The sequence below is a fragment of the Dendropsophus ebraccatus genome, chromosome 2, assembly GCF_027789765.1.
Source record: "Dendropsophus ebraccatus isolate aDenEbr1 chromosome 2, aDenEbr1.pat, whole genome shotgun sequence".
Lineage (NCBI taxonomy): Eukaryota > Metazoa > Chordata > Amphibia > Anura > Hylidae > Dendropsophus > Dendropsophus ebraccatus.
The window spans coordinates 203,017,531-203,028,650 of record NC_091455.1 but is presented as its reverse complement, the minus strand read 5'-3'; the positions used below and the strand labels follow the sequence as shown (position 1 = coordinate 203,028,650).

The following is an 11,120-nucleotide window of genomic DNA, read 5'->3' as shown; positions in this document are numbered from 1 at the left end:
AAATGAACGATTTTTCGCTCGCCGCTTGACCGGTTGCTGTGTTTACACGGAACGATTATCGCTCAAATGTGATCATTATTGTAAATATTCGAACGATAATCGTTCCGTGTAAAAGCAGCATATCTCCTATCTATCTAAACTTCAATTTGCTGACTTTTCTATTGATGTCGATGGAGACTTCCGTCTTGGAGAATAAACTTTTTGTACATTTTCTCCTTTTCATGAAGTTGTTTTGACCTTGAGGTCCAGATGTCGCGGCAGCCGCTGCGGAGGTTGTGTGTGCCTGCCTCTTCTGTTATACAAGGGGCAGCGCAGGTGGAGTGACAGGAGGTGATACACGGGGGTCTCACTATATTATTCTCATTAACCCCTTCCTGCTCAGGCACCGTTCCCGATCCCATTCAGTATTGGCCACTCTGCCCCTCTATCTCGCGCTCAGTCGCCGTTTCTTCCATCTGTTTGGCGCCACGTTGTTTTTTTTTATCTTTTTCCTCCTCTGAACAGACGTCACCTCTGTAATTATTTATTGGGAAGCGTCTGCCGGAGCGCGGTGACCGGACCCAATGCCGGATTATATAGAGGACTGAAGGTTTTTTCCGGATCGGATAAATGATGTCTTCCTTTATATAATCTCAATTCTTTACTATTTTTTAAGTAGGAACCGTCATTGTTTGTATAGAGCTGGGGTTGAGAACCTTGGCTCTCTAGCTGTTGCAAAACTACAACTCCCATCATGCCTGGACAGCCAAAGCTAAAGCTTTGGCTGTCCAGGCATGATGGGAGTTGTAGTTTTGCATCAGCTGGAGAGCCAAGGTTCCCTAACCTTAGTATAGACCACTGCAGAGCTGAAGTAACACAGCGCCATGTATTATACTGATAATATATAGTTCCATTGCTGGGGCTGGGGGACCCCGGTGCAGTTTCCAGCCCCAGACGTCTCGGTGAATCCATCACACTCCTCTGTGATGGCCAAGGAGACCGTGTCCTCAGGATGTGGCAGAGGCTCATAAATAATGGTGGACAGCGCATCATCCGCCCATAACACGGTCATTACTGCTTCATCGACCTTGCACAGCAGAGCGGAGTCAGCACGTTACGATTACAGCCAGTTCTATACGTTTATTGGGGGTGACATTACAAAGCACAAGGGCTGCATTCTCTCTCAAATCAACTGGTGCCAGAAAGTGGCAGAGATTCGTAATTTTCTTCTATTTAAAAAACTTCAGTCTTCCAGTATTTATCAGCTGCTGTATGCCCTACAGGAAGTAGTGTATTCTTTCCATCTGGTTTTCTATGTGGATTTATTACTGCTTACTGCTCAGGTGATTAGTATTTGTCTCTGTCCTTTCTCAGCCTCAGAGCAGCGCTCGGCCCCCGTCCTTCTCCCGTAATGTGATTTTACTAGAATTTCTCTTGTGCTTTTATAACCAGTTTTCGGAACAATCTCCTGTATTAAAAGTGCAACACACCAAAACAAATGGAGCAATGATCTGTGTGTATTAAGTTATATCGTCACGTGACCGCGCCGCTCCTCCGCTCCTGGCGGCAGCGCTAACTCCCCTCCTGTTAATGGATCTAATGACATGAATAATACAAGCGGCACCAGCAAAGACTTATGTCCCCCAACCTGAAACATAAAACCCCAGACAGTAATATTACAGCACAGACGCGTCTTGTGATCGGAGTCTGGGCCCCGGTCCGAAACCGCGACGACTCACCGTGCAGACAGGGAAGAAATGAGAAGAAATGTGGTATTATTGCATCAGTTGTTATTATTATTATTATTATATTTTTGTATCATTGTGTCTGTATTGTTGTATCAGTATATTATTATATCTTTGTATCATTATAATATTGTGTAATTGTATTGCTGTACACTATTGTATCTTTGTATCATAGTATCTGTATTGTTATATCTTTGTATTGTTGTATAATTGTATCATTACATTGTATTATTGCATTACTGTATACCCTTGTATCTGTATATTATCATATCTTTGTATTATTGTATCTGTACTGTTGTATTATATTATTATACCTTTGTATTATTGCATCATTGCACTATTGTGTCATTGTATTGCTGAATACTATTGTATCTTTGTATTACAGTATTAGTCCCCGTTCTCACATGTTGACAAGAAGAAAAGCACAGTGGGCGGGGCTGGATAGCAAAACGTGGCGCACCTAAACACATACAATATCAAGTATGACAACAAAAGAGGCAAACAGTGTATGTGTTATACACGGATGCACACACCCAATAAGTTATCAAAAAATGTAAATGTTTATTAAATACAAAAAACACCACAAAAAACACTTAAAAATGACCACAAAGGGTCATGTAAAGATTAGATGACCGCCACAATCATTGGGGTAACACCATAATACCGGGAAGAATAGTCAAATACCCAATGCAGTACACTTATAAACACAATAGAAACAAAGGGCACTATAACAAAATAAGAATGAGTACAAAGTTACATCAAAATCGTATTACAAAAAATCAATAAGCCAAAAAGATCAAAAGAATATGTACAAAAAATGTTAGGTGCCACAACATAATGCCCTCTTATGTGACATGCAAAAGTCCCATTACAATACCACCTAGAAGTGCCGGAAGGGGCGCGAAACGGCCGTAACCAGCAACACAGTTTGGCTTGCACTGGCGTCTCACCTGCGATAGTATGTTAAAAAATTTTCAATAAAGGAACGAGGGAATTGCTACAAAGTGGTGAGTGCCGCTATTTTCCTTTTTTATGATACTAATAAACAATAACCCTTATAGTTCTGCAGCTGTGCATCCATTAAGTATATACACTTACAATAGCGACATCTTGTGGCGAAACTTTATCACTACTTCATCAACACTTACTTACAATAAGTACAGGCTTTTGCGAAGGGTGTAACTACGAGCAACACCTGTGGTGGGACACCACATTGTATTGTACATGTCTTCTACGTAGCCCCTTACACATAGGACCCGCTACAGACAACAGCTGACTTTGTTAGTGACATCCATGACCAGCCAGGCCACTACAATAGGGGTGGTCAGTAACCAAGCATAGCTCTGCAGAGGAGCTGCATACACTAAACCAGAAGAGATTTTGCTTCAGTACTCAGGATCATTTGCTGGACGGCTGTTTCCCTTCAGATGCATTGGATCGATACATGATATGGATGAGACGCTCGGGCTCAGCCGCCACCGTCCCCGGAGGTTCCTGTCTAATGAAATCCCGTAACGTTTCCTAATGAGCAACATCAAATTCTATTATCACATCCACAAAGTAAACAACAATCATCAGCGAGGAAGTGGGAACCCTCCCGACCCTGTGTAACGCTCCGACGATAATGGAAACCGTGAAGGGCGAAGGATCAGACATAATGAGATTTCACAACAATGACGGGATTCACATCACACTAATTGTTGTAGTAATTGTCCTGAGGAGACGCTGCAGCCGGTCATGTGACTAATAGCGAGGAGTCTCTGTGTATGGATAGATCTGTATATTACAGCTGGTATATCTGGTATAGTACTACAACTCCAAGTGTGGTGTCCCACTAGGGGTGTTACACCCTTCGCAAAAGTCTGTACTTATTATGTTATCATTATGGTAAAAGTACTACTGAAGGTTAGCCACTAGATGTCGCTGTATTATATATGTATATAGGGAAGCTGCACAGCTGAAGGATCGTAAAGGGTTATTGTATTTGTGTGTCACCAGAATGTGTAGACCAGTAGGATTTCTGCTTTCTTCTCTCCTATCATCTCCTCTTTTTTCTTCTATTGCACTCTTTCACCTAATCACAGCGCATCATACATGCTGTAGAGGAAGTTAGTCCCATGGGTGGAAAAGGAGCAAGAGGCTTTTCGTTCTGGACATTGCGGAGGAAAGACACGAGACAGATAACTTCCCACAGTGGTCCTATCTGGGCCCTGGCCCTCTGCCAGGTCCCCGTACCTAGTTCAGTCTTAGTCAGTACTGCGCATGGGAAGGACGCTAGACAGCACACTCCTACTTCTTCATTAGTTGGTCTGCTGGGTTTGATACCACTCCAGGTTACGGTGACAAGTGCCCAAGTGACCCTAAACACTCCCAGAGGTTACCGACTATTGGGGATAGCAAACCGGCCAAAGCAGGTTACCGCATCACAACACCACTGTGGCCCATCCCAGCCATCACAAGTGCAGATCTGGAGTATAATACATGATGAATTATACACACCACATGGGCATCTTCTGGCTTATACTACCCTGGTTCTGAAGGACATTCATTGGTGAGATTTGGGGATGTGGGAGGTCAGGTCAGAAGGTCGAGGAAATTCTTGACAATAGGGTTCATTTGTCCCATTTCCAAAAGCCGCTGGCACTTTTGGAGGTTAGTTTAGGTCTATTAAATTCTATCAGGATCCTATGCGGAATGGGAGTTTGGAGCATTTAGAAACCTTGGTGACTGGGACCGGAGCACTTTAATGGGGGGGAGGTCTCTTATCAAGACTGGAGGAGAGGCGTCGTTGGAAGAGGCTTATATAGCGGTCTGGTCTGTATAAGTCAATGGATGTAAGTGTACTGTAATCACTTACACTGTCTGCAGAGCCTGTGTAGAACTGACATCAACCACTATATGGGCAGAGGACAGGGGATATTGTTCTGTGTATAGTGTTTTTTTTCTTATAACCGTATGGAGGTATTATTTATCAGCCTGGTGTGGAGGGATTATTTTAAACAGTAGGGCCTTATGCACACGTTCGGTAGCTTTTTCCGTAGATTCCTCCTGTTATGCACCCATACAATCTGCAAAAAATGACAGACTGGGCATTTATAATGCATCCCTCTTTCCGTAAATCCATTTTTTAGAAACACAACCTTTCAACATGTGACTAATGACTCCTTATTTTTTTACAGAAATACGGATGCCAAAAAAAAAAAAAAAAAAGAAAAAGGTTACAATCTGTAGGAAATAGCGGATCCCATTGATTTCTAGGAGAAAATCCGCTAAAACTCTACTATGGAAATATGGATCCGTAGATTAGGGGATGTGTGAATAAGGCCTAACTCTTACTTAAATCCATTATACTGGTGAGCATTACTGTATACGCTGTATGCGTCGCCACTCTCTTACCGTCATACTGGGGTGGGGAGGGCAATGCCGTGCCTCCATGGGGGACTCCATAGAGAACTGTATTGTACTTTTGGTTGTCATCCCCCTCCCACCATTTCTTCCGTGCTCTTCATCGCTATAAACCTGTCCCCCGGGAGGATGTGTCAGGCATCTGCTGTCAGTATCGGAAGCTTCCCGGCTCCGCACTCCTGATGTCTGTCACTCACCAGTAAATAGAAGCTTTACAGTAAAAACTCATCTGTTCCCGCTCAGAGACCAATCGCTTCATGTGGTCTGCTGTTATTCCGACCACCGCTGCTGCTGTTCCAGAGATGTGCACACAGAGCGCTATACACACAGCGCTATACACAGGGCACGATACACAGGGCACTACACGCAGAGCACTATACACAGAGCACTATGCAGAGGACTATACAAATAGCATGATAGGCAGAGCACAATAGACAGAGCACGATACGCAGAACGCAATACACAGAGCATGATACACAGGGCACTATACACAGAACACTATACATACGATACACAGAGCACGACACACAAAGCATTATACAATTAGCACGATACACAGGGCACTACACGCAGAACATTGTACGCAGAGGACTATACAAATAGCACGATAGACAGAGCACAAAAGACAGAGCACGATACGCACAGCACCATATACAGAGCACGATACACAGGGCACTATACACAGAGCACTATACACACGATACACAGAGCATGACACACAAAGCATTATACAAATAGCACGATACACAGGGCACTACATGCAGAGCACTTTATACAGAACATTGTACGCAGAGCCTGATACGCAGAGCACTATACAAACAGCATGATAGGCAGAGCACAATACACAGAGCACGATACACAGGGCACTATACACAAAACACTATACACAGAGGATACACAGAGCACTATACAAATAGCATGATACACAGAGCACTTTACGCAGAACATTGTACGCAGAGCCTGATACGCAGAGCACAATACAAATAGCATGATAGGCAGAGCACAATACACAGAGCACGATACACAGGGCACTATACACAAAACACTATACACAGAGGAGGATACACAGAGCACTATACAAATAGCACGACAGGCAGAGCACGATACACAAAGCAGGATATGCCGTGACCCAGGTTGCTGGAACTGATGTTGGTCCTGCTGATGGGTTTGGTGTTTTGAAGGCTCCTGTCACGGTGGCCAGGAGTGGTAACACCAACCCCCGCACACACAGCAACTGGACCTTGGTTAGGACTAAGGTGAGGTGCGAGGTGTAGGTGCGAGTGAGGTGGTAGAGAGTCCCACTTTAAAAAAACTTTACTTTAAAAAAAAGGTCCAAATAGTCACAAACAGTGCTCAGGTACTTCAAAAATCAAGAATGATAGACGGACAGGTAGATAGGTGATTGATAGAAGAAACTGTAACTGGTGTCAGGGACCGGATTGCCCAATATACTATGTACTCTTCCGGGATGTGGTGAAGTGTTTCTGTACTGCTTGACAAATCCTGATACTCGCGTATAGATGAGTCCCAGTTATCTCACCTAACCGCCTTCTGCCCCACAGTGTCCTATTGGCGGAGTACGAGCGTCTTGTCAGTAGAGAGCGGCTTGCTGGCACTGTGCTCTTCTGTAGGATCAGTCATGAGTTTGTCCGTCCCCTATCTCTAAGGTTGTAATATCCTCAGCGTAGGCAAGGGGTGACTCCTTTGTCTCCGGTTTCCCTAGGGTCTCATCTAGCAACCCATGAAGGTTGGGAAGCTAGTTGCAGGAGCAAACTACACACACGTCCTGCCTGGCCTGGAGCCAGACACTAACTGCACACTAAAGGGAAGTGCCTAGAGATGAAGAGGTGTATGTGTAGCTAGACCTAGTGTTAGCTGCAGCTGTGCTGTGTAAGAGTGTGACATCTAGTGGTTGGAGTAAAGAACAGCAGCCTCCTGTCCTAACTTGTGACACTAGAGTGATATACACTTTTACCAAGGTGTAAGAAGAAGAAAACACTTAGTGGGACACTACAGATACACAGAGCACAATACAAAGAGGACAATACACAGAGCATGATACACATAGCACTATATCACTGTGTTATCTGTGGTCTTACATAGGACTGCAGGTCACATATACTACATTATCTGTACTCAGAGAGTTACCACTGTGTTATCTGTGGTGTTACATAGGACTGCAGGTGACATCTACTACATTATCTGTACTCAGAGCTATCACTGTGTTATCTGTGGTGTTACATAGGACTGCAGGTGAAATCTACATTATCTGTACTCAGAGATATCACTGTGTTATCTGTGGTCTTACATAGGACTGCAGGTCACATATACTACATTATCTGTACTCAGAGAGATATCACTGTGTTATCTGTGGTGTTACATAGGACTGCAGGTCACATCTACTAAATTATCTGTACTCAGAGAGTTATCACTGTTATCTGTAGTGTTACATAGGACTGCTGGTCACATCTACTACATTATCTGTACTCAGTTATCACTGTGTTATCTGTGGTGTTACATAGGACTGCAGGTGACATCTACTATATTATCTGTACTCAGAGATATCACTGTTATCTGTGGTGTTACATAGGACTGCAGGTCACATCTATTACATTATCTGTACTCAGTTATCACTGTGTTATCTGTGGTGTTACATAGTACTGCAGGTCACATCTACTACATTATCTGTACCCAGAGAGTAATCACAGTGTGCTGTCTGTGGTGTTACATAGGACTGCAGGTCACATCTACTACATTATCTGTACCCAGAGAGTAATCACAGTGTGCTGTCTGTGGTGTTACATAGGACTGCAGGTAGTTGGAGTGACTTGGGGTGACATACTTGTGGTGTAACATGATCAGGTAATGGTGGCCTTTGCCGCCTCAGTGACATCAGTAAATGACAGGATCCTCTGCGCTGCGGAGAGACTGACGCCAGCCCTGGGAGTAATATTAGTAATGGGTCGTGCAGTAAATCTAATATTGATCTTGGCGCGGAGAGGCGGCAGAGTATCGGGGTAATGTCGCTGTGATGACACGGGAAGGAAAGCTAAATACAAGTAAAACTTCCACATCAAACATCCCGAAAAGAAGCCTCCTCTGTCCTCTCACACCGCCGTCAGCCCAAAGACATGAAACAAGAAAAAACTGTGAAGATCAACATTGTGTCATGGCGACAAAACAGCGACACATTCACAAAAACAATAATAACCTCCTGGCGGACGGGGAAAACTGGGAAAAACAAGGGGAAAATAAATACAAAAGGAATAACAAACATAAGGAAAGAAAAACAACTCCCAGCATGCCCTCACATCACGCCTGCCTATTGTACACAGGGGTGGGGACCCTGCGGCCCTCCAGCTGGTGCAAAACTACAATTCCCATCATGCCTTTGGCTTTGGTTGCCCAGGCATGATGGGAATTGTAGTTTTTGCATCGGCTGGAGGGCCGCAGGTTCCCATTCCCTGTGAAAGAATAAGGTTAAGGTAAATCTCACAATCATGGAGCCCCTCCCCATGACATTTCTCCGTATGACCCATGACCCTCATATATCTGGTCAACTACAGCACCAAATGGGGGGGGAGGCTGTCACTGTGGTTCTGACGTCTGTTGTCCTGGCTTTTATACTTGCTGCGCTCAGCATCTATAATTCCTTCAGGATGCAGCTATTTTGGGCCTTGAGGACACTGACATTTTTTTTTTCCCTGTTTAGTTTATTCTAGTACATAAAGCATTAAAAAGATTTTTCTTTCTCAAGTGGTGTCTAGAATGGAATCACCTGATCACTCATATAATACTCTGTAATAATTTGGATGCCGCTTCTTGATGACCCCCCTGCTCTTTGGTAATCCTCCTGCTAATGGCTGATCCTCTTGCTCCTGACTGATCCTCCTGCTCCTGACTGATCCTCCTACCTCTGGGAGATTCTCCTGCTAATGGCTCACCACTTCTGTTCCTGACTGCTGCTCCGGGCTCACCACTTCTGTTCCTGACTGCTTCTCCGGGCTGACCACTTCTGTTCCTGACTGCTGCTCTGGGCTCACCACTTCTGTTCCTGACTGCTGCTCTGGGCTCACCACTTCTGTTCCTGACTGCTGCTCCGGGCTCACCACTTCTGTTCCTGACTGCTGCTCCGGGCTCACCACTTCTGTTCCTGACTGCTGCTCCGGGATCACCACTTCTGTTCCTGACTGCTGCTCCGGGCTCACCACTTCTGTTCCTGACTGCTGCTCTGGGCTCACCACTTCTGTTCCTGACTGCTGCTCTGGGCTCACCACTTCTGTTCCTGACTGCTGCTCCGGGCTCACCACTTCTGTTCCTGACTGCTGCTCTGGGCTCACCACTTCTGTTCCTGACTGCTGCTCCGGGCTGACCACTTCTGTTCCTGACTGCTGCTCTGGGCTCACCACTTCTGTTCCTGACTGCTGCTCTGGGCTCACCACTTCTGTTCCTGACTGCTGCTCCGGGCTGACCACTTCTGTTCCTGACTGCTGCTCCGGGCTGACCACTTCTGTTCCTGACTGCTGCTCCGGGCTGACCACTTCTGTTCCTGACTGCTGCTCCGGGCTGACCACTTCTTTTCCTGACTGCTGCTCCCGGTTGATCCCTCCTGCTCCTGACTGCTGCTCCTGGCTGATTCCCTGGCTCCTGACTGCTGCTCCGGGTTGATCCCTCCTGCTCCTGACTGCTGCTCCTGGCTGATTCCCTGGCTCCTGGCTTATCCTCCTTCCTCTGGGTGAGTCTGCTGCTAATGGCTGATCTCTCCAGCTTCTGACTGCTGTTCCTGCTCCTGGCTGATTCTCCTGCTCCTGGATAATCCTCCTACTTCCAGTTGATATTCCTGCTCCTGTATGATGTTCCTGATTATCTCCCTGATCCCTAATAATGCTCTTGCTCCTTGCTGATGTTCTTAGTTCTGGTGGTGCTCTTTCTCTGTGTGATCCTCCTGCCTCCAGCTGATCCTCCTTATTCTCCTGCTCCCAGCTGTTGTATGCTCCTGCTCCTGGCTGGTCCTCCTGCTCCTGTCTTTTGCTCCTGCTCCTGGCTGAGGTCTCTGCTTCTGGTTGATGTCCATGATCCCTGCTGATGCCAAGTCTTGGTATTACACGGGCCGATGGGGCTAGATCGGCGCTCGTTCTCTGGGCCTATTACACAGCCCGATAATCGTTTAACAAAGGCTGCAAGGACATCATTACCGATGTCCTTGCAGCCCTTGCTTAAACTATATACTTTACCTATCCACGCTCCAGGGCTGCTCCTGCGGTCCACTTCTCCCCGGGTCCTGTGTGGCCTGTGATTGGCTGGGCGGCCTGTCAGTTGACAGGCTGCTTTGAAGCTAGAGCACGCGGGACCCGGGGAGAAGTGGACCGCAGGAGTAGCCCTGGCATGTGGATAGGTAATGTATATCGTCAGTCGCCGGCCGCGCACCGCTATTACATGTAGAGGTGCGCGGTCGGTGCCCGACAAATATAGGTTCTAACCCATATCAACGATCAGCCAATGATCGTTGTCATCGGCTGATCGTTGTATTTATTACACGGAGCGATATTCCGCCGAATCAGGCCGATTCGGCCCATTATCGTTCCGTGTAATAGTACCCTTAGGGCCCTATTCCACGGGTCGATTATCGTTCGCATAATCGTTAATGATAAACTATCCGAACGACTGCTATTACGAAAGACCTGAAATCGTTTACCCATTTACATGGACGGATAATCTTTACTTATGATCGTTCTTGCGGTCGTCTTGTCGTGGCCATTGCGTTCGTCACTTCTGTGAACGACCGAACGACATCTTATTCAATGCGAACGATTTGCGAACGAGCAACGATAAAAATAGGTCCAGGTCTTATTAAATGATCAACAATTTCTCGTTGTTAATCCTTAACCGCTATTTAACCGAACGATTATCGTTTAGATTCGAACGATTTAACGATAATCTGAACAATAATCGTCCCGTGGAATAGGGCCCTTACTCCAGTTCCTGGCTGAT

General features: G+C 45.8%; 1 protein-coding gene across 1 annotated transcript; it reads right to left on the bottom strand.

Moving 5' to 3' along the window:
• Nucleotides 1-3,122: 3,122 nt before the first annotated feature.
• LOC138784218 (calcium-binding protein P-like) lies at nucleotides 3,123-10,828 on the bottom strand. Its single transcript, XM_069959725.1, has 3 exons — nucleotides 10,811-10,828; nucleotides 9,074-10,273; nucleotides 3,123-3,245 (listed from the first exon to the last, which is right to left on the bottom strand). Exons 1-3 carry the CDS (start codon nucleotides 10,826-10,828, stop codon nucleotides 3,123-3,125), a joined length of 1,341 nt encoding a protein of 446 aa, XP_069815826.1.
• Between the last annotated feature and the right edge of the window lie 292 nt (nucleotides 10,829-11,120).